This window comes from Dryobates pubescens, chromosome 20 (genome assembly GCF_014839835.1).
Source record: "Dryobates pubescens isolate bDryPub1 chromosome 20, bDryPub1.pri, whole genome shotgun sequence".
NCBI classification, from domain to species: domain Eukaryota; kingdom Metazoa; phylum Chordata; class Aves; order Piciformes; family Picidae; genus Dryobates; species Dryobates pubescens.
Window position 1 is genome coordinate 11,357,681 of NC_071631.1, and position 22,197 is coordinate 11,379,877.

The following is a 22,197-nucleotide window of genomic DNA, read 5'->3' on the forward strand; positions in this document are numbered from 1 at the left end:
CCCAGAACTGGGCCCAGGGTTCCAGATGCGGCCTCAACAAGGCAGAGCAGAGGGGCAGGAGAGCTGCCACCTCCGGGTCAGTTTCAGGGAGGGGAGAGCACCGCCGGGGCTGGGGGGAAAGAACAGTGCCGGCTGTGGGCTGACTGCACTGTTTAGTGCGCTGGAGTCGCGTTGGATCATGTGTGAAGTGTCTAACCGGTTGGCACAGCGATGAATGAGCATAGGCTGTGGCTATTTATGCTGTAACAGGCCAGGAGATTTTTCCGTATCAGCTTCTAGCCACAAAGCGACTCCCCAAACTCAACCTTCTTCTCTCAGGGCTGTCCCCATCAGCAGTGCCGGGGCTACCGCCCGCCTCGGCTTCTCCCTCGCCCTCAGGCTTCCAGCTCCGCAGCCACGCCCTGGAGCCGGGCCGGGCCGGGCCGGGCCGGGCCGTGTCCAGCCGCCTCTCTCTGTAACCCACGGAAACGGAAACGCGCGGGGCCGGCAGCCGGCGGGGGCCGCCGGGAGCGGGGGTGGGGTCGGTTTGAACGGTTGGCCGCTCGGCTGGGCCGGGTTTGGTTTCCCTCAGTTGAGGGGGGCCGGGGCCCGCCGGCCTGGCTCGGCTCGGCCCCCTCCTCGGAGCCAGGCGCGGGCGCTGCGGAGAGCGAGGTAAAGGGGGCGGCGTGTCCTGGGGGCAGGCAGCGGGGAGGGGCTGGGGGGCGAATTCCATCGCGGCAGCTGGGCTGGAAGGGGGTCGGGATTCTTCGCTCCGGTACCTCGCTGCAAGTCAACCCCGGGCCTCCGAACTAAGCGGTTTGATAAAGCGCCGGGGGAAGGGAAGTAGGAAACCGCTTGTTTGCGCCCTGCGCGTCTGGAACTCGGAGCCCGGGGGCGCGCAGTGAGGGCCCCGCTGCCCGGGGGAGATGCCGCGGGGTGGGGAGCAACGACCGGCGGGGATAACAACGGGGGTTTGGCCGCGGGGAATGTCCCCACGGCTTCCGCAGGCTGTCTGCGGTGTTCAGCTGAAGTTGGCAAGGAAATGTGCTAATTGCAGGCTCCAAGATGCAAAAAAAGCTGCGCGCCGCAGTTGGGAAAGGGCTGACAAATCACCTGGAAAAGAATGACAGATCACCTGGGATAACGGTTCTTGGTTGGCTGGCTTTGCAGTGCTCCTGCGTTAAAAAGCAATTCTGACAACGGTTGTTGGTTCTGTAACAAGACTCACAGAATGTTAGGGGTTGGAAGGGACCTCCAGAGATTATCCGGTCCAACCCCCGTCCTGAGCAGGTCACACAGGAAAGCATCTAGGCAGGTTTGGAAGGTCTCCAGAGAAGGAAACTCCACAACCTCTCTGAGCAGCCTGCTCCAGGGCTCTGTTACCCTCATGGTGAAAAAGTTTTCTCTTATGTTCATGTAGAACCTCCTCTGCTTGCACCTGTTGCACCTTGTCCTGTCATTGAACATCACTGAGCAGAGCCTGGCTCTTGTGGTCAGTGCTTTTCCCTCCTTTTCTTTATTAAAAAAGCCCAAATAACTAATTCTAGGGAAGAAAAACTTAAGAGTGTGGCTGTGGCGCAAACATCTTTAGGTGTTGTATACAAATAGTGTGTAGTTGAATATACATTGGTGCGGTTGACTGTGCACTTTATAATCCAAATAAACACATCCTTGTAGATTCATTGAGTATCTGTTGTTTGTAAACTCTGTTTACTCAGACTCTAGAAAATAATACTAAATATGTTACTTAGTTCCAAAATGTGTCTTTGCTTGGCTTGGGGTGAACAGAGACTAATGTATAGTGCTGCTTCACAGAATTGCATCAGGTTGGAAGGTCATCTTGTCCAACTTGCCTGCAGTCAGCAAGGATGATCTCCAACTACATCAGGTTGCTCAGGGCTTCATCAACCTTGAATGCTTCTGGGGATGGGGGCTCCACCGCATCTCTGGGCAACCTGTTCCGGTATTTTACCACTCTCATTGTGAAGAAATTCCTCCTGATGTCCAACCTAAATCTCCCCTGCTCTAATTTCAATCCACTGCCCTTTGTCCTATCACTACAAGCCTTCTACTTCTAAACAGTCCTTCCCCAGCCTTCCTCTAGGTCCCTCCTCTGGATCCGCTCCATATCTTTCTTGTGTTAGGTGCCCCAGAGCTGGACACAGTACGCCAAGTGAGGCCTCACCAAAGCAGAGCAGAGTGGCAGAATCTCCTGGCCATGCTTCTTTTCATGCAGCCCAGGATGTGATTTGCCTCCTGTTTCAATGTGAATATTTTTGCAGGTTCCTTTGTGTTGTTCCAAGATGAATGGTGAAGAGGAAGCATGGGAAAAGCTGGATACTGAATTTGATCACTATGTTGTGGATATGAAGCCTCATGTTCTAAAACTGCAGCATAGGTCAGGTAAATATGGCAAAATGTGCATGCAGAGAAACACCAATAGCAAAATCCTAGCTTACTCTTAATTGCTGTGCATACTTGTTTCACTTCCTTTAACCAGATGCTTAATGTCTGATGTTACAAGGCAGTGTTGTGAGCTGTGCAACCTCTAGAGTTAAATTTTCTAGGTACCTGTTACTATTTGATCTTATCTGCCTTATCTTGGTGGTGTAAATGTGCTGTTGCATAAATACATTGACATCTATTTTAATAAAACATTTAGTGGAAGCTAAAAGACATCTCAAAGACATTGCTTTTGAGATGGCACTTAGGGAACTGCAACTATGTTTTTCAGAGGTAAGTGGTTTTCAAATTTGGGGCTTAGGAGTGCAAAATAATATCAGTCATGTTTTTGTAAATCTAATCTTTAGAGCAAATTGGTTGTCATTAAAGTTACAAACCCTACAAATTAAGACCTTGCTTTGTAGTTGTTTAATCAAATGTTTAATTTCATCATTTAGTGGTAAGGTTTGGGTAAAAGGGGATTTTTTTAAATGAATGAAGATTTATTGTATATTTAAAATATGAAGACTTGTGCAAGCTGGATGTTGTGATTAATGGCAGCTCTTCCAGGTGACTTCTGTGTTCTGTGCTTGTTACAAACCTGCTGTTTCTAGAAGTCCTGTAAGCTTCTGGTATCCATGAATTTATAGCAAATAGTTCTGGATGGTGTAAATTTGAGCTACTGTTAAATCATAGAATTATTTCTGTTGGAAGGGACCTTTATGATCACTGAGTCCAACCTTCAGCCTACGACCACCACAGCCATTAAACCATGTCCTGAAGTGCCATGTCCACATGTTTCTTGAACACCTCCAGGGATGGTGACTCCACCACCTCCCTGGGCAGCTTATTCCAATCTCTGGCCACTCTTGCAGCAAAGAAACTTCTCCTCATCGCCACCCTAAACCTCCTCTGGTACAATTTCAAGCCATTTCCACTCATTCTATCACCTGATACTAGAGAAAAGAGACCAGCCGCCACCACACTCCAATATCCTTTCAGGGAGTTGTAGAGAGCAATGAGGTTTCCCCTCAGCCTCCTCTTCTCCAGACTGAACAACCCCAGTTCCCTCAGCTGCATCTCACCAGCCCTGTTCTCCAGCCCTTTCACCTGCTTTGTCACCCTTCACTGGACATACTCCAGAAGCTCAATGTCTTTCCTGTAGTGAGGGCCCCAAGACTGGTTTGGAATCTGGTAGGTATTTAACTTTTTTTTTTTTCCCCTTTTATTTCTGTCATTTGGGTTCTTGTTTTTTTGTTTTGTTTTGGTATTTTTTCCTTTAATCTTTGGATAGAAGGGAAGTATCTGCCAGCGAGGGGTAAGTCCTACAAAATGAAGAAAGCTGGATTTAGATCAGACATTAGGAGGAAATTCTTCCCCATGAAGGTGGCGTGGCACTGGAACAGGTTGCCCAGAGAAGCTGTGGAGGCTCCAAGCATGAAAGTGTTAAACACCAGGTTGGATGGGGCTTTGAGCAACCTGGTCTAGTGGAAGGTGTCCCTGCTCATGGCAGTGGGCTAAATGATCTTGAAGGTCCCTTGCAACCCAAACTGTTCAATGATGTTATGAATACCGGTAATGGCTTCTGTTTTTTCCCTTCATGTGTTTGATTTGCTCTGAAACCACCCAGTGATTATGTGTATCTATCCTTTTAGAAAGACAAAGATGTGCACTGTGGATTAAAAAACTATGTGAACCCTCGGGAGCAGGCACAGGAACAGTAGGAAGGAAGAATCGGAACCTCTATGCCAAACTTCTGCTCCACATGCTGAAGCAAGGTCTGCTGGAAGGGCCTTTTACACGTAAACCAGACCCAGGAATACTGAAAACTTTACCTTCATACATGGTGGGTGTAACTTTTTTTGTGAGACAAACTTGCTCTGAATGTCCTGAAACTTTGAAGTCTTTGATTTGGCAAAATGTGGGAAACAATTTGGAATTAATTGAGTGGAATTGCATGTGGTAAATCCAGGCATTTATGTTGCTTATCTTGTAATTGGTGTTGGAAAAACCTTTCTGTGTGCAAAAACCTTTTAGGAGGGTTGTTTCCTCTTTGAAATACAGGTTCTAAGAAGGCTTTATAAAAATAGCTGCTCAGAAGGAACAGAAAGATAATTTTTGTCTGACTCTTTAAAAAGATGTAAAAAGAAAAAAAGACCCTTGAGGCTGTATCTTGGCCTTAATTAGCAGAAAGTTCTTGTGAAAAGAAAAAAATGTGCTTAAATGAGGTGACCTCAGTAGTCTGAGGTGACTTGTAGTAGGCTCTCTAAGAAAGAAAAGATGCCAGTGTCATGGGGTTCACATAGATATTGTTAAGCTTGTTTTCTGAAGCACAGAATATTAAGGGTTGAAAGGGACCTAGAAAAATGGTGTCCAACCCCCCTGCCAGAGCAGGATCACCTAGAGTAGGTCACACAGGTAATACCGAATGTGTCAATCATTGGCATCAGCTGTAGTGAGGTAACAGCCCTAATTTATGCTAAAATTCCCCATTCTGAAAGAAGTACAGAAAACATTTACACCAAAACATTCACACCATTGCCTCCTGTATTCATTTCCATGGATTGGGAGGGTAACATTTGCACACTTCCCTGACTTCACTGGGAAAAGAGGTGGTTATACTGTAGCTATTCCTGCCAAAACCAACATTAGGAATGTGAAAAATACATTTGTGTAACTCTGTTCTGGTGTTTACTTTGCATTTATTTTAATTGCAGTCAATTTATTTTGATGAGCCAAGTTCCACAAGAGTTCAGAGTAGTAGCCCAGACTGCTTACCTGACTGGGTAATGGGAGAACTGGGAAGCAGTGAGTCTAAGCTTCAGGAATCATGGAAGGCATCTTCTAAAGAGGGGTCATCGGTTGCAACAGTGCTCACATATGGGTAAGATTTCTCTTATTTGCTTTATTCAGTATTTGGTTTATAGTTAACAGATGTTTGATTTGATAAGCTCTGTTTGTTTCAATTTGTGTCCATGAATTTATTAAACTGTTATGGATTCATCTTGAATGTAGTGTTTGTGTTTTATTGACAGAAACTCTGGGTTTCTGACTTAATGATAATTTTTGTGCTTCTGTATTATTGCATTCTTCTGTTATGACTTCTTCTCTGGCTTCTGTAACTGTTCTTCCATGTCTCATAGCTCTGTCCTCTTTCCCCTCCTCTTGTTCTCCCTCCTGTTTCAGTTACAGACACTTAGCATGGAAAATCAATAGATCTAACTGAAAAATTGTTTTCCTGTGTGGGGAGGGTTGTTTGCAATCCTTACATGAACAATCCCTTTCTGAGTCTGGTTTAAAATGTTTTGATTTCTCTCATGCTGTCTGCTACAAATACACAAACTTTGTTGCTGCCTAGCATCCCCCTATGCCTAGGTTCTACATGTTTGTTATTAGGATAACTTACAATTATCAGCTGTGTGGCAGAATCTTGGCTATCTGTAGCTGCAGTTTATGATGATCCATCTGACAGTCTTTTTGTAGGCTGCAGGAGCCACTGAGCTTAAGCTTCATCCTTAGCTCCAATCAGCTGAGTCCAGAGCTATTTACAGAGCAGGTGAAAGGATGAAATGCATCAGGTTATTATGGCTTAGAAATATATCCCTGCAGTATTGAAGGTGTGCCAAGCTGGACAGGTGGATACTATGGAAAGTCAGAGGCTTTTTTTCTGTCCTATTTTGTGGAAATCTTAAGTAAGTTTTATTTTAATCTGTGTTTTGTTCTTAGGTATTTACTTCTTGCCACTTCTTTCTTAGGCGGTGCAACTTTGTGCCGATTATCAAGATCTGTGTTCTTTTTCTATGGGGCTGCATGGCAGTCGTGGAAGTTCTTCAGTATGAGGGTGCTGGGACTCTGGAATAGGTTGCCTAGGGAGATTGTGGATACTTCTTCCCTGTGGGTTTTCAAGGCCAGGCTGGATGAGGCCTGAATCAGCTGAGTCTAGTTGAGAGGTATGCCAGCCCATGGTGGGGAGGTTAGAGCAGATTATCTGTAAGGTCCCTTCCAACCTAAGCCATTCTGTGATTTTATATATCCCAGTGTCCTGCATTTTTTAACTGCTCACCTGCCATTTGGATAGATGACACTACAGCAAAGACGTTGAAGTGCTGGAGTGGGTCCAGAGAAGGGCCACAAAGTTGGTGAAGGGCCTAGAGCACAAGTCCTGTGAGGAGTGAAGCTTTATTTTATCTACTTTTTTTTTCTTTGACATGTGGGGCTGTAGCAATACCTGCATTGGTGATCAACATGGTTCCTAAGGCTCTGGTGAGTTCTGTGGAGGTCTGTGTTAACTATCACTACATGGCAGGAGAAGCAAGTAGATGTGATGGCGTAAGTTAGTGGTTTAAAGAAATCTGGCAGTGAAACTTAGATGCATAGCCCTGTGTACACACCAGCACAGGCATGCCTGTGTCTGAGGAAATCTGGATTTGTGTTGGCAGTTAGAAGTGTTGATAACTCTGGAGTTTACCTAAATTAATCCCTGCAGCAATGAGAAACATCTTGAATGTGTGAGTTATGCAGGATTAAATACTGAAAGTAAATGTTTCAGCTGTTAGCTTTTGCAGAAATAACTTCTTTGATAGTTCTTTAGATGTGTCTGCATTAAGGTGTTAGCTATATTTAATGTACAGATCTTGTCTCTCTTTGTACTTAACGAGTTTTGACTGAACGAAAGGTGTCAAGAATGGAGCATTTCTGGGCCCTGCAGTGAGTAGAGATCGCCAGCAGGTGGCGATCTCGTCACGTAGCACTTGGGTGTTAGGAGCCCTGTGCCCATAGCCGGGAGATGGATGCAGCTGGCGACAGATTTTGCATTCCAGCCACAACTCAAGTTCTTACAAATAGACTACAACATTTTCTCAGGGCAAAATAGATAAGTGAGAAATGTTTGAGTAATGTTTTGATGTTTGTTTATCTCAAGATTCCCTCCTTGAAAAGAGGTCTTTTCATAGTTATTTTTATCTTGCAATACACATCCTTCTGTGTATGAAGATTTTGGCTTTTCTGTAAGAAGTTGTTTATCTGGCTAAATGAAAAATAGATAGACAAGCCTGACTTGCAAACTGGAGTGTAAATGAATAAGAGCAAGCCAGGTGGTGCTAGAAAGGTGCATCTTTATTTTGAAACATGAGAAGAATTGGTTTGAGAAATGTGTAGTTTGGTGTGAACAGAAACCTGGTCTGTCTGCCCCCACATTCTACTGTATATTTATAGATTATGCCTGAAAAACATGGGTAAACGTTAGTGTGTAGCTGTGCTGTACCAGGAGGAACCAGTGAGTTTCCCTTACTTTGCTCCTAGTAGGAAATTATTTACTGATCTCCTTTATTAGTAGTAAATTTCTTCCTTCTCCTATGCCAGCTCACTGTTTTGGCTGAAGCAGGAGGTCGCAGGGCTGGTGTCAAGACTGCCTATTCTCCAGTCACCTGCCATGGGAGGGAAAAAGAAATCATCTTGTAATTTCTGAAACCTGATTCATATTGGGTGAAGGCTGGAAAAGGGAGTAAACATGAAGTATGAGCTTGATATGAGCAAAAGTGTGGTTCATCCTTAATGATCTTTTCAAATTGTGTTCATAGAATCAAGTAAAGCAACTTCCTCTTCAGAATAACAAATAAAGAACTAAGACTATATCTAGAATTGTAATGCTGGAGACACTTGTATTATATTTCTTTTGATCTTTTCTACCTCTCAGACCTTGCTTATCTAAACTATTTACTACTTTCTGATTGTTATTTTGCATCCCTCCAAGCCATTGGTATTTATTGGTGCTGGAAGGCAAGGTATTCTCCCAGTTGTTCTGTTTCACTGTTCCCTGATGCTGGGGCAGTGTGCCTGGTGAAAAGTTTTGTCAGTGTTTGTCTTCCTAGAAGTGAGTGGTTTATGTTGTACATCCAACAGTTGTCTTTCTGTTCACAAGCACTTAATTTCTCTCGGTGTCTTTTTGGCATCACTTACTGTCTAATTTGCTGCTGGATGGAAAGAATGAAAAGTATTTTAATGGTCTGGATGGATTGTAACACACAATAGTTAGTCACAAGAAGGTGAGTGGACCAACAGGAGATTTTGATTACTTTAATAGGTGTGGATTTGACACTGGAGGATATGCTGAAGGCTGTTTCACTACTGGTTTGGATCTTTTGCTATAACAATCTAACTAATAAACTCTTAGAATCTTTATTAATTTTTTTTTTAATCCAGGCCATTATTTTCTTTCCCTGTTCTATAATTGAGGAAGGTCAGTTGGCCAGGTGCATCAGTGAAGGTTGTCTTCAGTGAAGGTTGTCTCAAGAGGAAGTGTTCTCAAGTTGTGCCAGGGGAGGTTTAGGTTGGGTATTAGGAACAATTTCTTCACTGAAAGAGTGGTTAAACCCTGGAAGAGGCTGCCCAGGGAACTGGAGGAGTCATCATCTCTGGAAGTGCTCAAAGCTGTGTGGATGTGGTGCTGGTGGACATGGTTTAGTGGTAACCTGGCAATGCTGGGCTAATGGTTGGACTTCATCTTGGAGACCTTTTCCAACCTTAGTGATTCTGTGATTCTGTTCTATGATTCACCTATCTGCTAGTCTTAATTTTCTTTTGTTCAAGTATTTTATGTGTGACAAAAGCTTCTCCAGAAGATCCCTGTCCACTCTTTTCTCTACTGGACAGAGTAAATGTTCACCCTGTACTTGTATCCTGTCCAGTGGGCCTTGTCTTTACCATCCCCCCACATACACCCCTTTACTCCATAAACCACAGCTGAAATGAGGTGCAACCGTTACAGTCCTTCTGACTTGTTTATTTGACACATTACCCTCCACCCTGGACTTTCACGTCGCTGCTTTTCTGCTGAGCTGTGCATGTGGTTCTTGACCTTCTCTCAGGTTTGCATGTTATATGATGATATACCTTGATCTGCCTTTTTGATCTTAAGTGCTCTCCCCTATGGTGAGGCCAATCATAATTTTAATTCACTTTTCTTCTCCGACCTGCTGGACTTTGTCCCATGCTGGCTGATGCTTAGCAATTTGTTTCAGAAACATTCTCTTAGATCAGCTTTCTCAGTTAGGGTGGATTTATCCAAAAATCTGGGGAGATGTTGGGTGATACAGTAACAGATGCAAAGAACACTTTGAAATACACTGTGGTGTACACGATACTGCTGATGGGTTTGTTGGTGTGGGGGTTTTTGAGTGGTTTTGGGTTTGTTTATTGGAATTCTTAAGGCTTTTGTTTGTCTTGAACCTGCCTTTAATAACAGTTTTCCCCCTTTTATTAAATTCTACTATTTTTGATCTTTACACCTTGACAATTATTTTCTCTTGTATATTTAAAAGGATTTTATTATCATATTAACATCCTTTGTCTGCCACAAGTAGCTGAAAATGAATTCTTCTTTCTGCTTACTCCTTTGGTTAACAGGGAAAGATTCAAGTACACTGAAAAGCCAGCACTAAGATCACATTCTATGAGTCCTCCTCACCAGACAGATGAAGATAACCTAGCCACAGCACTCTCTGTAAGATGCTTCTTCTCTGTGTCATAAATCCTGCTTTGGTTTCAATAAATTGTTTTGGTATCTCACCATAAAGCTGTTACTTTTAACTGCTTGAGTCATGATCCTTGTGTACAAGTGCAGAGATTGGGGAAGAAGTGATAGGAAGGATTAAAGCTCTGCAAGTGCAGGGGAAAATAATTTCTTGCAGGATGCTCTCAATTCATCCTCATGGTTGACCTCTGTTTAATGCAGGGTTTAATGCTTGCTGCATTGTTTTCCCTAGGCTTGGCAAAGTGGCTGCGTTGACATCATCTTGTATTTTGCAACAGTAGATTAAAGAAAGCTGCAGGGATGTCTTTGGCTCTGCTTAATGACGGTTGACCTCTTAAAAAGTGAATTTTGGACAGTTTGTTTAATCAGACTTTCCACAGCTAGCATTATGGCTGATGCAAAGACACTAAACAGACTACATGGAAAAGCCTTTTAGTCCAAAATATTTAATGATATGTAGATTTGCAAGGATTTAAACTTCAAATTACTTCTGACAAATGAGTTCTCAACAAATATGCTTTTCCCCTTTGTCAATGTATTCTGTAGCCTTGTGGTGTCCAATCTTTGTTGCTGGAGTGATTTGTCTCATGTGGTTCCCTCACCGCAGCCAGAGCATCTATCACAGCTCTCATTCCTCCATGGAACACTGAATTTGCTGGATGTACATTGTAGGTCTGCCCACACTTTTGGGTGTATCAGAGGAACAGATGAGAAAGATTGCAGCTGGAGGTGGGCTGTGACACTCATGGGCTGTTCTCACCTTTCTTTACTGGGCACATTCATGAACTTAGGAGGACATGAAGTGGATATGGGATAAACTGGAAGATGGCTTCTGAGGTCTGTCTTTCTAAGGAAATCTATGTCCTGCTCTACATTTGGAATAGAGGACTAGCAAGGGGATGTTTTGTCATGGCAGGCTACAGATGATCTAGGGGCATAAGTTGAGTGTATCTGCCCTAGGCTCTGGTTGCTATGAATATACTTATGTGTGTGTTTGTCTGTATGAAAATGTAATTTAAAAGAAAAACCAAACCAATAATTAAAAGTAAAAACTAAAAACAGATGCTGAGTTTACCAAATTTCTTCTTACTGGCCTCCTGTTGGCTTTGCTTGACTTAAAGAAATATTTCTTGTGCAACAGTTACTGTAAAGAAAAGGATTTCCTTCAGTTGAAACCTGGGTTTTGGGCTTTAAAGATTTATGTTGTCATTGCTGTGGTTGGTTGGTTGGTTGGTTTTTGTCTGGTTGATTGGCTTGGTTGGGGTTTTTTTGTGGTACTTGGCTGTGCCACAGGCTTCCAGGGCAATGTAAGACAAATCACTGCACTTTGTTGTTCCTCAGCTCCACATCCTGGATTCTACTGTGATTACAGCTTTAAAAGGCCTTTAAGTGGAAAAAATCTTCTCTTGCTTTGCCAAACAGTATGATGTATGTTTGGCTGACTGGAACAGACAGTATCTTGTTCTGTTGTCAGTGATGCCCAGATGTTCTGACATAACTCAGGTCCAGGTAGAGGAACAGGGAGTCTTTTAAGAAACATTAAGAACTGCCTCAACCAAGTGTTGATGAACTGAATTCAAAGCTCCCTTCTCTGCATGGTCGTAATGACCAAGCAGATTTAACAGAGCGGTACCTGCATGCTCCTACACACGCCTCTTGCTGACAAACCTTAGTGAGACTAAGTAACTCACACTTCAGTGTTCTGTAGCATTATGTCTCAGTTAAAGGGTGTTTTCTGTTCAGCTCCCGTATCTGATACATTTAAGTAGTAGTTATTGTTACCCCACAGAAAAAGCCTTCTGAAAGATGCTGCCTTGAGCAGCAATGATTACAGCCCCCACTGAGTGTTGGAAATGCTTTCATAAAATCATAGGTTTGGGTTGGACTGGACCTCCAAAGGTCATCTAATCCATCCCCCCTGCAGTAGCAGGGACATCCTCCACTACAGCAAAGCCTTGTTGAGCCTGACCTTTAGTATCTCCAGGGTTGGGGCCTCATCTACCTCCCTGGACAACCTATTGCAGTGTTCCACCACTGTCATGCTAAAGAACTTGTTCCTAACATCCAATCTAAATTTGCTCTTCACTAATTTCAAACCATTGCCCCTTGTCCTGTCACCACAGCCCTTTGCAAACAGTCCCTCTGCAGCCTTCTTGTAGCCCTTTTTGGGTACTGGAAGGTTGCTGTTAGATCTCCCTGAAGCCTTCTCTTCTTCAGGCTGAACAACCCCAGCTGCCTCAGCTTGTTTGGAAATCAGTAAATGAACAACAACTTTAAAGTGAGGAGACAGGCTGATTTGTCCTCTGAATTCCTTTCTTAGTACAGTATCCTCCTGGAAACAGAGCTAGTTAGATTAGAGCTGTCAGAGGTATCATGACTCTGCTGGGAAGTACAACAGGCATAGCCAAGTCAGTGAGAAGCTTATTTGTTTTCAGACCATGTATCTGCCAGCTCCTCTAATATTTTGTTTGACTTTCTTATGTTCCAGGACCAGCGTCATAAAAAGCCCACCTCTTCGGATGACAGTGACTTTGAAGCACGTCTCAATAGTTGGAATCTTGGGGTAAAGCAGAGTACATTTGTTTATTTCTTGACTTGATATGAAAGCTCTTTAGTGGTGGTAGTCTGCATTGACAAAACTTTCTGTAGGACTCAGTCATTTCAAAATGAATTGGTAAAACTTGGAAAGGCTCATTACAAATACATGTCATCTTGAGGAGGAAATGTGAGAAATACTTCATTTTTAAGCTATAATAATCCTAATTTATTTAATATAGTCACTGATAACTCAAACAAAACAATAATACCTGCTGGTCCAAACCAAGTGTCTTACTCTAGCAGAAACTCAAACTGCTTCTTGATAGCTCAATAATGCTGTTATCAATTCAGGCTTGTGTAGAAGAGTTGAAAGAAGAGATTGTCTTTCTGTATTGTGATTTATTTTTTTTGAAAGGCATACAGAATCTGCAAGCCACTAGGATAGCTCAGTATTTCAATTTTTTTTTTTCTTGCCAGAGTTTGCTTCCTTTTAGAAGTGCCAAAACTATTAATCTGGGTGCATGCTATTGTTCCTTGGAGCTTCTTGTCTTTTAATAGAGTAATACAAGAACAATTTCTGGCACTTCCAGACTTAGCTGAGTGTATTTTTCAGGAGCTGTAGTTTTGTGAAGTAGGGAGAGTGGATCTCCAGAAAGTTTTTCAGTAGTAGTCAACTGCAGTTTGTGAAAGCACTGTGCAGGTGTCTGAAACAAATGTGCAAGCAGTCACTTGCAGGTTTTGGATGTTTGGGCTGCATAAATACCTGGATTCTGTGAACAAGCAGTTGTAATACCTGGAGCTTTTAAAGCTGCTTCAAGGGGGAAACTTGCTCATGGCCATTTTACAAATTGTTCCAATTGGTGCTGACAAAGAATCTCTTTATATCCAGCAGTTTGATATCAGTGTTGATCTGCCTGCTTGCTTATCTCTTTAACTTTATTTGGTTTGTATTTCTTTTTTCTTTTTTTTCTCCTAATTGAAATTCCAGTTTGCAGTTGTGTTGTGTTGATAATGGATGGTTATTAAACTATGATGATCCTCCACTGATACGGGAGCTCTCTTGGATAACAACTTGGCTACCGTGACACATAAATCAGTTTTTCAAGTCTCTTCTCCAGGGATGATAATTAAACAAGTCACTAGTGAGAGACTTTGGCTGCCTGATAAGATTTGTTGGGAGTTACCTGACAAGGAGGATTTGGGGTTGTAAAAGTGAGGTCTGTGAGTGGTTGCTGTTGAACAGTGATTCCCTGCTATGGATCACTGCTTCCACAGGGTTCTTAAAAGGTCAGGAAGTTTCAAGTAGAGTTTCAGACTTAAAGAAGACTACATAGTTATTGAACATTAAAAAACCCAAACAAACCCAAGCTTATTAAATGATGGCAGCACTTCAGAAGCTACAAGCTTTGAGTGTAAGATGTGAGTGCTATTGGTAAGCATTTCCATGGCCATAGGAGCGCTGAGCTATCTTTTAATTGCTAACCACATTTGCAGACCGTTTGAGAAAGTTAATTTACAAGCGATCCCACCTCAGATACAGAAAACCCTTGACCCAACAGAGTGCTTCAGTAGTGGGGGAAAGTTAGGCAAGGAAATACAGAATGGCTTTCACTTTGAACTGCCTCATGTAAAGAACAGTTGTTTTTAGAAAGCTTTTCAGAATTTCCTTGGGTTTTTTTTCCTTTAGTTTTAGTCGTGTGTCAAGGAGTAAATGGTGCCTCAAGGCTTCTAGTCAGGCAAAGAATGTGTCCTTCTGTACATTTTTCTTGCAACAATGGGCACAGAGCTGTTCCTGGGAGTTTTGGACATGTCCTTATACGAGAATTTTTCTCAGTAAAGAGTACCTGAAATTTTAGGAAGCTGCTCTTATATCAAGCAAGTATTTACAGAGTCAGTCATCTGGCTGCCCAGAGAGGTTGTGGAGTCTCAGTCTCTGGAGACATTCAAAACCCACCTGGACAGGTTCCTGTGTGACCTACTCTAGGTGATCCTGCTCTGGCAGGGGGGTTGGACTGGATGATCTTTTGAGATCCTGTACAACCCCTAACATTCTGTGATCTGTAAATGTCTATGTAGGTGCTTTACACAGAAATGAGCAAAACTTAGGATCTTCCACTTGTGAGTTCCTGCTAAGCCTTCACTTTCTCATGCTCCAGCACCTCAGTCAATATCTTCATTGTCGTGAGGGCCCCAACTTTGTTTGTATGTTTTAATTTAAAATATTGTGAAAAGTTTTAGGAAATAATTTGATGACTCTCTACTAAGCAGAAAGGTTAAAAACTGTAATATGGAGGCTTCAAGATATTTGGTAATTTCAGTATCAGTATTTTCTACATGAGAAGTAAACCCATTGCACTACTTGAATATTGTTGCTTCTCATGAGTAATGAAAGCACTTTTCCATTTGCCTTGCAGCATTCCTGGTTATCTCTATCAAACATTTTATTGTTCAAGTTCTTTAGATTGTAGTCATGCATAGGTAAATGTTTTGGGGTTTTTTGTTTGCATTTTTCTTTTAAATAGAAGTTGTTTTTCTTGTGATGAATTTGCCTTTCACACATGGAATATTCATAGAAGCTGATTTTAAATAGATCATAAAAATGTGGGGGGTTTAGCCCTTATTCACTCTTATCTGAACTGATGTAGGGGACTAGCCTTTTATTAATGTTTGTGCCTTGCATTTGCAGTGTTGGGGGTGGGGAAGAAATCTTTTTGTATTGCTGTTTGAAGGGACAGATTTCAGAGGCAGGACTTCAGACAAATGCAAGTAATCTTTGGTCATGTTCCTGCTTTGAACTTTCTTTGGCATTCTTTAGCTATTTTAGGACATACAAAATATCCCTCAGCTATCTTATTTTATTAACAGCTGTCAATAAACCTCTACATGTTGTTGCAAATTTAGTTCAGGACATCCTCCCCTCCCCTTTAGCTGTGTCTCCTAAAATGAGTAAATATCAGGGAATTTATGTTGTGTCAGGAGAGAAGCTTCCTGGTTAATGGAATTATATTTGCCTTTTTTTAAATTTTATTTTTATTTTCCCTCTTGTTGTTTTTTAAGCTTTTTAGATTGTAGACAAACAGCATTTTTGGCTAGACAGTTGGAGTTATATGAAGGAACAACAATGAATTAAACTCCTGCATATTGTTATCTGACCTGCTTATATATTTTATTTTCGTGATGCTTCTGAAACAGTTTTGTTTGTCACTGAACTGCAGCCAGTTTTAGGTGTGACAAAGCAACTCTCTTCAACATCCTAGGAAATTCAGCACTTCATTTTAGGTAGAAAGCACACAAAGGGATTGCACCCTGGGGAAGCAGCAAAGGGGTTTTTAATCAGGGACAAGATGAATTTTTTCATCACTGGAATTCAGCCAGGACAAGAATTTAACTCTAGCTTTTACCAGAGTTGATGTGGGATCTTCAGTACAAAGAACCTGAACGTTTGGGTCTTGCCCAGAAGAATTTATCATGGGAAATGTTATTGCCTCATAAAGGTTTAAGAGAGCTTGGACCAAAGCAATTCCGCGGTCAGTGGCTTGTGTCGTGTTCTCCTTTCTGGGAGAAGTTACACAGAACGCAGGGTTCAAGTGGCTGCAAGAAGAGAGAATTCTTGGGTGGCTGCAGCAACAGTGTAGTTATGCCTGGTTTGTGTATTTGGCTCACATCTGCCTGTGTCTTTCCAGTCTAGTTAAGCTCAACCATTTCTGCACAAACCATTTGATTATCTTTTGTTTGGTTTCTTAGTCTGTCTGCTTACTATAAACATACCTACTGTATATGTTGTGGCCTTGGAGGGCAGCAGCACTGTAAAAACTTTCCCACAGTGAACTCCAAGTGGTGTTGTGACTTCAAAAAATAAATCCAGCCTCCATGCTGACAAACAATCTTCATGTGCTTTAATGTCCTTCCACTAAGACTGCAGAAGCAGCATTAAAGTGAACTTCCCTACAAATTATGATGTTAGATAAGAATGTCCTTACTCAAATTTCCTGAAGCTACTCAGCAGTTATTTCTGTAGGGAACATGCTGGCTGGCTGGGTTTGTTAGATTAAAGTAAGAACTTGGGGCAAGGTTCAGTTTAGTTGTTTACCATTTCAAAATCTTAAGTGTTCTTAACTCTTTCATGTGTGGGTTTTTTGTTTTCCATCCCTGTTTTGAAAACAATCACATTTTGTCTTTGAAGACGCTTAAGGGGGAATGTGCAACAAGCCTGCTGCTCCAAATGTGGTTTCTTGTCCTGAATCTTAATATATACAACATACCTTCTGACTGTGGTTCTGAACTGTAATAAGCGACAGTCATGCATTGTTGAAGATAAGTCTACCTTGATAAACATCTTCCAAAGAATGGAATGGGACTTTGGAAGGGGCAGGATGGAAGCAGAACATGAACATTGTCATTGTTGTGGTATTTACAGGGTCAAAAGAGCAGAAGCCTTGGTGTGAGTGTCTGGACTATCACAGATATAAAGCCTGCACATTATTTTCAGCCTGAGGGATAAAATATAGTTGATGTTCTTAGGATGAGTCTTGTGGAAGTACTTAAGTGCTCCAAATTGCCCTTTTTTTTGCACTCTTCATGCTCTTGGGGGAAGGCATTTCAGCTCAGTTTACTTTTTATCAACTCACTGCTTGTATTGGTAGCTTTAAAATGGAATGCTTAAAAAATGCTTAGTTTTTAGATGTTGTTAAAATAAACAGAAATTGTAAATACTGAAGTTTAAAAATATGGATAATTTGCCTTAAATTCAGTTTTGGAACCTGTGTTTTTATGCAGAATATTAGGGGTTGGAAGGGACCGTGAAAGATCATCCAGTCCAACCTCCCTGCCAGAGTAGGATTACCTACAGCAGGTCACACAGGAATGCATCCAGGCTGGTTTTGAATGTCTCCAGAGATTGAGACTCCACAACCTCTCTGGGCAGCCTGCTCCAGGGCTCTGTCACCCTTGCAGTGAGAAAGTTTTCCCTTCTGTTTCTGTGTCACTTCCTCTGCTCCAGCTTGCCCCCACTGCCCCTTGTCTTGTCATTGGACATCCTTGAGCAGAGCCTGGCTCCATCCTCCTGACTCTGCCCTGCACATCTTTATTAACATAAATGAAGTCACCCCTCAGGCTCCTCTGCTCCAAGCTAAAGAGCCTCAGTCCCTCAGTCTTGACTCAGCATGGAGATGTTCCACCCCCTTCAGCATCTTGTGGCTCTGCCCTGAATTCTTTCAAGCAGTTCCCTGAAGTCCTTCTTGAAATGAGGAGCCCAGAACTGGACACAGTGTACCAGATGTGGCTTCAGCAGGGCAGGGTAGAGGGGGAGGAGAACCTCCTTTGACTTACCAGTCACACCCCAGGATGCCATTGGCGTTCCAGGCCTCAAGGGCACATTGCTGGCTTATGGTCATCATGATTTCATGGTCTTCACAGCCATCTTCTAATGGGGATCTGATCATCCAAAGCTTTCCCTACTCTGCTTTATGAGCACACAAGTCTGTGTCCTTGCCAGTTCTCACAAAATGAATCACGGTTTGTTGTCTGTTCATCTGCCTAACCAGAACAGGAGAATCCAGAATCTTTACAAAGGAATTCAAAACTGCCATTTTTGTTAAGAAGTGGTCTTTACAAATTAGAGTTCAATTGCAGTTCAAATAAAGATGTCTTTCATGATGACATTTATTTGGTTCATCTTCTTACAAAAAGCATGTGATTTACTGTTCTTCTCATGGCAGCCCTTCAGTTTCATGCATATGTATTTTGGTTTGTCTTTGACCTTTTGCTTATTATTTTTAAATTTACATGTTTCTCATAAATACAAGCTGCCTTTTTTTATTCCCCCCCCTTTTTTTTGGGGGGGGGGGAGGGGGGTCATTCTTTATTGTGATATTCCCTCTTTTAATGTGGTATAATTTGGAGAACAAGAAGTTCTGCAGAAGACCAGCATGAAAAGGATGAATGTTGAGACATTAAATGTTTACAGATCGGTTTTAAGTGGATATAATCCACAACAAGTAACAAAGTGGGAACATTTAACTTCAAAGCACATATGGCTGCTGTTACAAAATAAAAAAATACAAGACTTAGGCCATACAAATATTAGAGACACATTTTCCTTCCCTTTCATAAACAAGGAGGATGTACCTTAGCTCGTTAGATTGGTTTTGAAAGGAAGGCTGCAGAGAGCTGAATTTCACGGTCAGATAAAGCATGGGACTTAATTGTAAATATGTAGAATATCTTTTAGCTCTGAAAGAGGCAAAAATAAAGGCTGTTTGCCTTCAATTTGCACAGAAAATAATTAAGCCTTTGGAATTTGGTTCTGCAGCCTTATTAGCCTGCTCAAAATTCCACCAGGTATTGGTGAAGACTTTTTGATGTTATCTGCTGCTTGGCTTTTCTGAACCTTGAGCTCCTGGCAAGCTGCCTTCACTCCTGGGTGTCTGCACAAGTGATGAGTAGGCAGGTGGGGTGCATGGGGAAGTTGGTGAAATGAGCTAGAGGGAAGAGTTTGACACTAGTCAGATTAGGGAATTTTAGATAGAAAATAGTTTTGCAGGTACAAATGGGTAGGATAAAAGAAATAATAGTGGGTTTTGTCTGATTTAGAACTAATGTACTTGTTATTTCTGTCTCTTGATTAATTTTTTTCCCTACAGCTATCTGTGGTTAATGCCCCATGATGATCTCACTCTGGTATTCCTCTTCTCACCAATCTCCTGTGTCCAGAATTATTAATTTTATTTTATATTTTTTGCAGTAGGTCCAGAAATTAATTTTAGTCACAGATATCTACCCTTGTTTTGTTGTGGGCATATTTAAATAGGACACCCCAAAATCCCTGAACTGAAACCAACCTGGGATGCTTTCTGTGAATGAAAGTTTATGGAAGTTTAGTGTATTTTAATAAACTCAGTGACAGTAAAGAGAAATAGGTTACTTGGGAAATTATTTGGTTTCGTATACTTTGAGTTAGGGTATTAAAATATTACATAATTGAATGGATGTGTTTTAAACATGTGAATGTCTTCAACTGCTTCTGGGTGAAATATGACAACTCCTCAACAGCATGCAGAAATCCTACAGAACCTTTCAGGACAGGAAATGAATAATACTGTATCAAATTGAAATTTCAGAGGGATTAAGCCTCTTTTTCACTGACAAATTTAACACACAAATTTATTTAATAGTAGTGGAGAAAGTGCAAGCATTTGAGATATATGTTTGCTATGCCCCATAGATCAATTTAATCTTAAAAAAAAAAAGAAATAAAACCAGATGAGCTGTTGTAAGATGGGTATTGGAATCACACTGCTGTTCCAAACCTCACTGCCACGTTTTACAGGATGATAGCCTTGAAAGCTTTGCTTGGGTGTTGTGCATGCTCTGTGATGTGATGTTTGAGCCTCATCATCTGAGGAAACGAGAAAGATAGAGCTGTCTGATAGAGGAAGTGGGTTTTGAACAATGTTTTGTGCTTGGTTCTTAAAAATAGTGATTATAAGAGCTGCTTTAATTATGCAGCAGTGTTAATGAATTGCTTCCTTATGTTTTGCCTCTATGACTTGCATGTGTGGATACAGCTTCGATGCACTCTTCTGTTGAAAAGTAGGAAATCTTTGGCATAGGCTCTATATTTAGCTGCTAAATTCTTTTCAAACATGCATCGATGGAACTTTTTACAACCACGAGGGCTTGGAAATTAAAATTAAAACCACACCTTGAAAACAGCATCCACTTCTGGTGTCCCCACGAGAAGGACACAGAGCTGTTGGAGCAAGTTGAGGAGGGCCACAAAGATGATCCAGGGGCACCTTGCTATGAGGACAAGCTGAGGGAGCTGGGGGTGTTCAGTCTAGGGGAGAGAAGACTTTGGGGGGACCTCAGAGCTGCCTTCCAATAGCTGAAGGGATCCTACAGGAAGGCTGTAGAAGGACTTTTCATAAGGGTGTCTAGAGACAGGACAAGGGGGAATGGTTTGAAGCTGAGGGAGAGCAGGGTTAGACTGGAGGTTAGGAAGAAGCTCTTCAGTATGAGGGGGGTGAGACTCTGGAATAGGCTGCCCAGGGAGGTTGTGGTTGTCTCCTGCCTAGGGGTGTTCAAGGCCAGGCTGAATGAGGCCTTGCGCAGCCAAGTCCATTGGAGAGGCAGCCCTGCCCATGGCAGGGAAATTGGAGTAGATGACCTCTAAGGTCCCTTCCAAACTAAGGTCAGATTACCTCTTCAAATGCACACCCAACATTGTCACTGCTAACTTCTGGGAGTATTTGGAGACATTTTTCACTGTTTGCAAGGAACAAGCAGCCACATCTGACATGACAACGTTTTCTCTAACTTCTTTTACAGTTAGAAAATCCAAGATATTTGCGGGAAAAAACAGTGCCAGTGTCTTTGGTAGGTATTTCTGTTCCCTTGGTGAACAAACATGACCCATGTTTTTCACTTCTGGGTTAGGATCAATTTTATTTGGAGTTGCTGCTTTGAACTTAAGCTGTTTTGAACTTGTTTCTCATTTGATAGATGACCCCCAAAACTGACCTAGGAAAAAGCAGCACTTTCCGTGATGAACACACCATGTGGCGAATACATGAAAAAGAGGTAAGGGTCTTTTTGGGTCTTTTGTGGAGGGGGAGAAGAAAACTACACCCAAATCAGGAAGCTGGGGCATTTTCCTGGAAATTGGGTATCAGCAAAGCAGTTTGTTAGAGCTGAAAAACTCACATAAGAGAATTTCTGCAGAAGTTACAAGGCTTTTCATTAAATGCTTAATGTCTTTCACAATTAGGGAATTAAGAAAAGCCTTTCTGAATACATTTGCTGTTTCCTTGAAGAAATTTTGAGTGTAGAAGTGTTTGAATTTGAGGAATTTTTCAAACTGCTTTATAACAGAAGCAGTGGAACCCTTGATTTACCAAGTATTTTTATTTAGTTTCTATGTACCTTTAAAAATCTGCATGTCTAGACCTTATTTCATGGTGGCTCTACATTATTTCTGTATTTGCTTCATTTACCTCCAATTCTCTTTTCTTTGTATGGGGTTTTGCTGTTTATTAGAGAGATTACTGTCAAACCTTGCCTATTTAATTCTCTCATTCCAGGTTATTTTGTTTTGAATATGTACAGCAATGAATTTCTGTGGTCATTTCCACCTTTTTCTTAGTTTAAGGAAGTTAAATGCCTATGATATTTTTGTCATAGACTACTGAGTGTATTTAAAATATCAGCCATGAGATCAGTCTCGAATACATTTTGTTTAGCACATTGATAGTTCAGATTGCATTACATTTTTTGTTTGAAAGTCTTTACAGTGAGGGTGGTGAGACACTGGAACAGGTTGTTGTGGATGCCCCCTCCTTGGAGATGTTCAGGGCCAGGTTGGATGAGGCCTGGAGCCTGCCCTGTTGGAAGGCATCCCTTGCCCATAGGAGGGGGATTGGAACTAGATGAGAATTAAGGTCCCTTCCAACCCAAACCATTCTATGAGTCTATGAATCTGTGAGTCAGTGGTCTGGTGGGCCAGACTTCAGGAAAGGAAAATCAACATGTGTAAAGAATATTATTTAAAAACCTCATCCCAATACTCCTCTCTTTGCCCTTTAAATCTCTGGTTTCAGTCATGTGCTCTTGAAAAATCGAGGCAGTGAGACACTGGCACAGGTTGCCCAGGGAGGTGGTAGAAGCCTCATCCCCGGAGGTTTTTAAGGCCAGGCTGGATGTGGCTCTGA

The 22,197-nt window shown here is 42.0% G+C and overlaps 1 protein-coding gene across 1 annotated transcript in view; it reads left to right on the plus strand.

Moving 5' to 3' along the window:
- Nucleotides 1-2,277: 2,277 nt before the first annotated feature.
- CEP112 (centrosomal protein 112) overlaps nt 2,278-22,197 on the plus strand; it is a 162,430-nt gene continuing 142,510 nt past the window's right edge. The window contains exons 1-7 of the mRNA XM_009902668.2: nt 2,278-2,382; nt 4,077-4,267; nt 5,139-5,305; nt 9,826-9,922; nt 12,441-12,515; nt 20,819-20,866; nt 20,993-21,070. Coding sequence (XP_009900970.2) covers nt 2,283-2,382; nt 4,077-4,267; nt 5,139-5,305; nt 9,826-9,922; nt 12,441-12,515; nt 20,819-20,866; nt 20,993-21,070 — 756 coding nt within the window. The 5' untranslated portion in view covers nt 2,278-2,282. The remainder of the gene's footprint in view (nt 2,383-4,076; nt 4,268-5,138; nt 5,306-9,825; nt 9,923-12,440; nt 12,516-20,818; nt 20,867-20,992; nt 21,071-22,197) is intronic.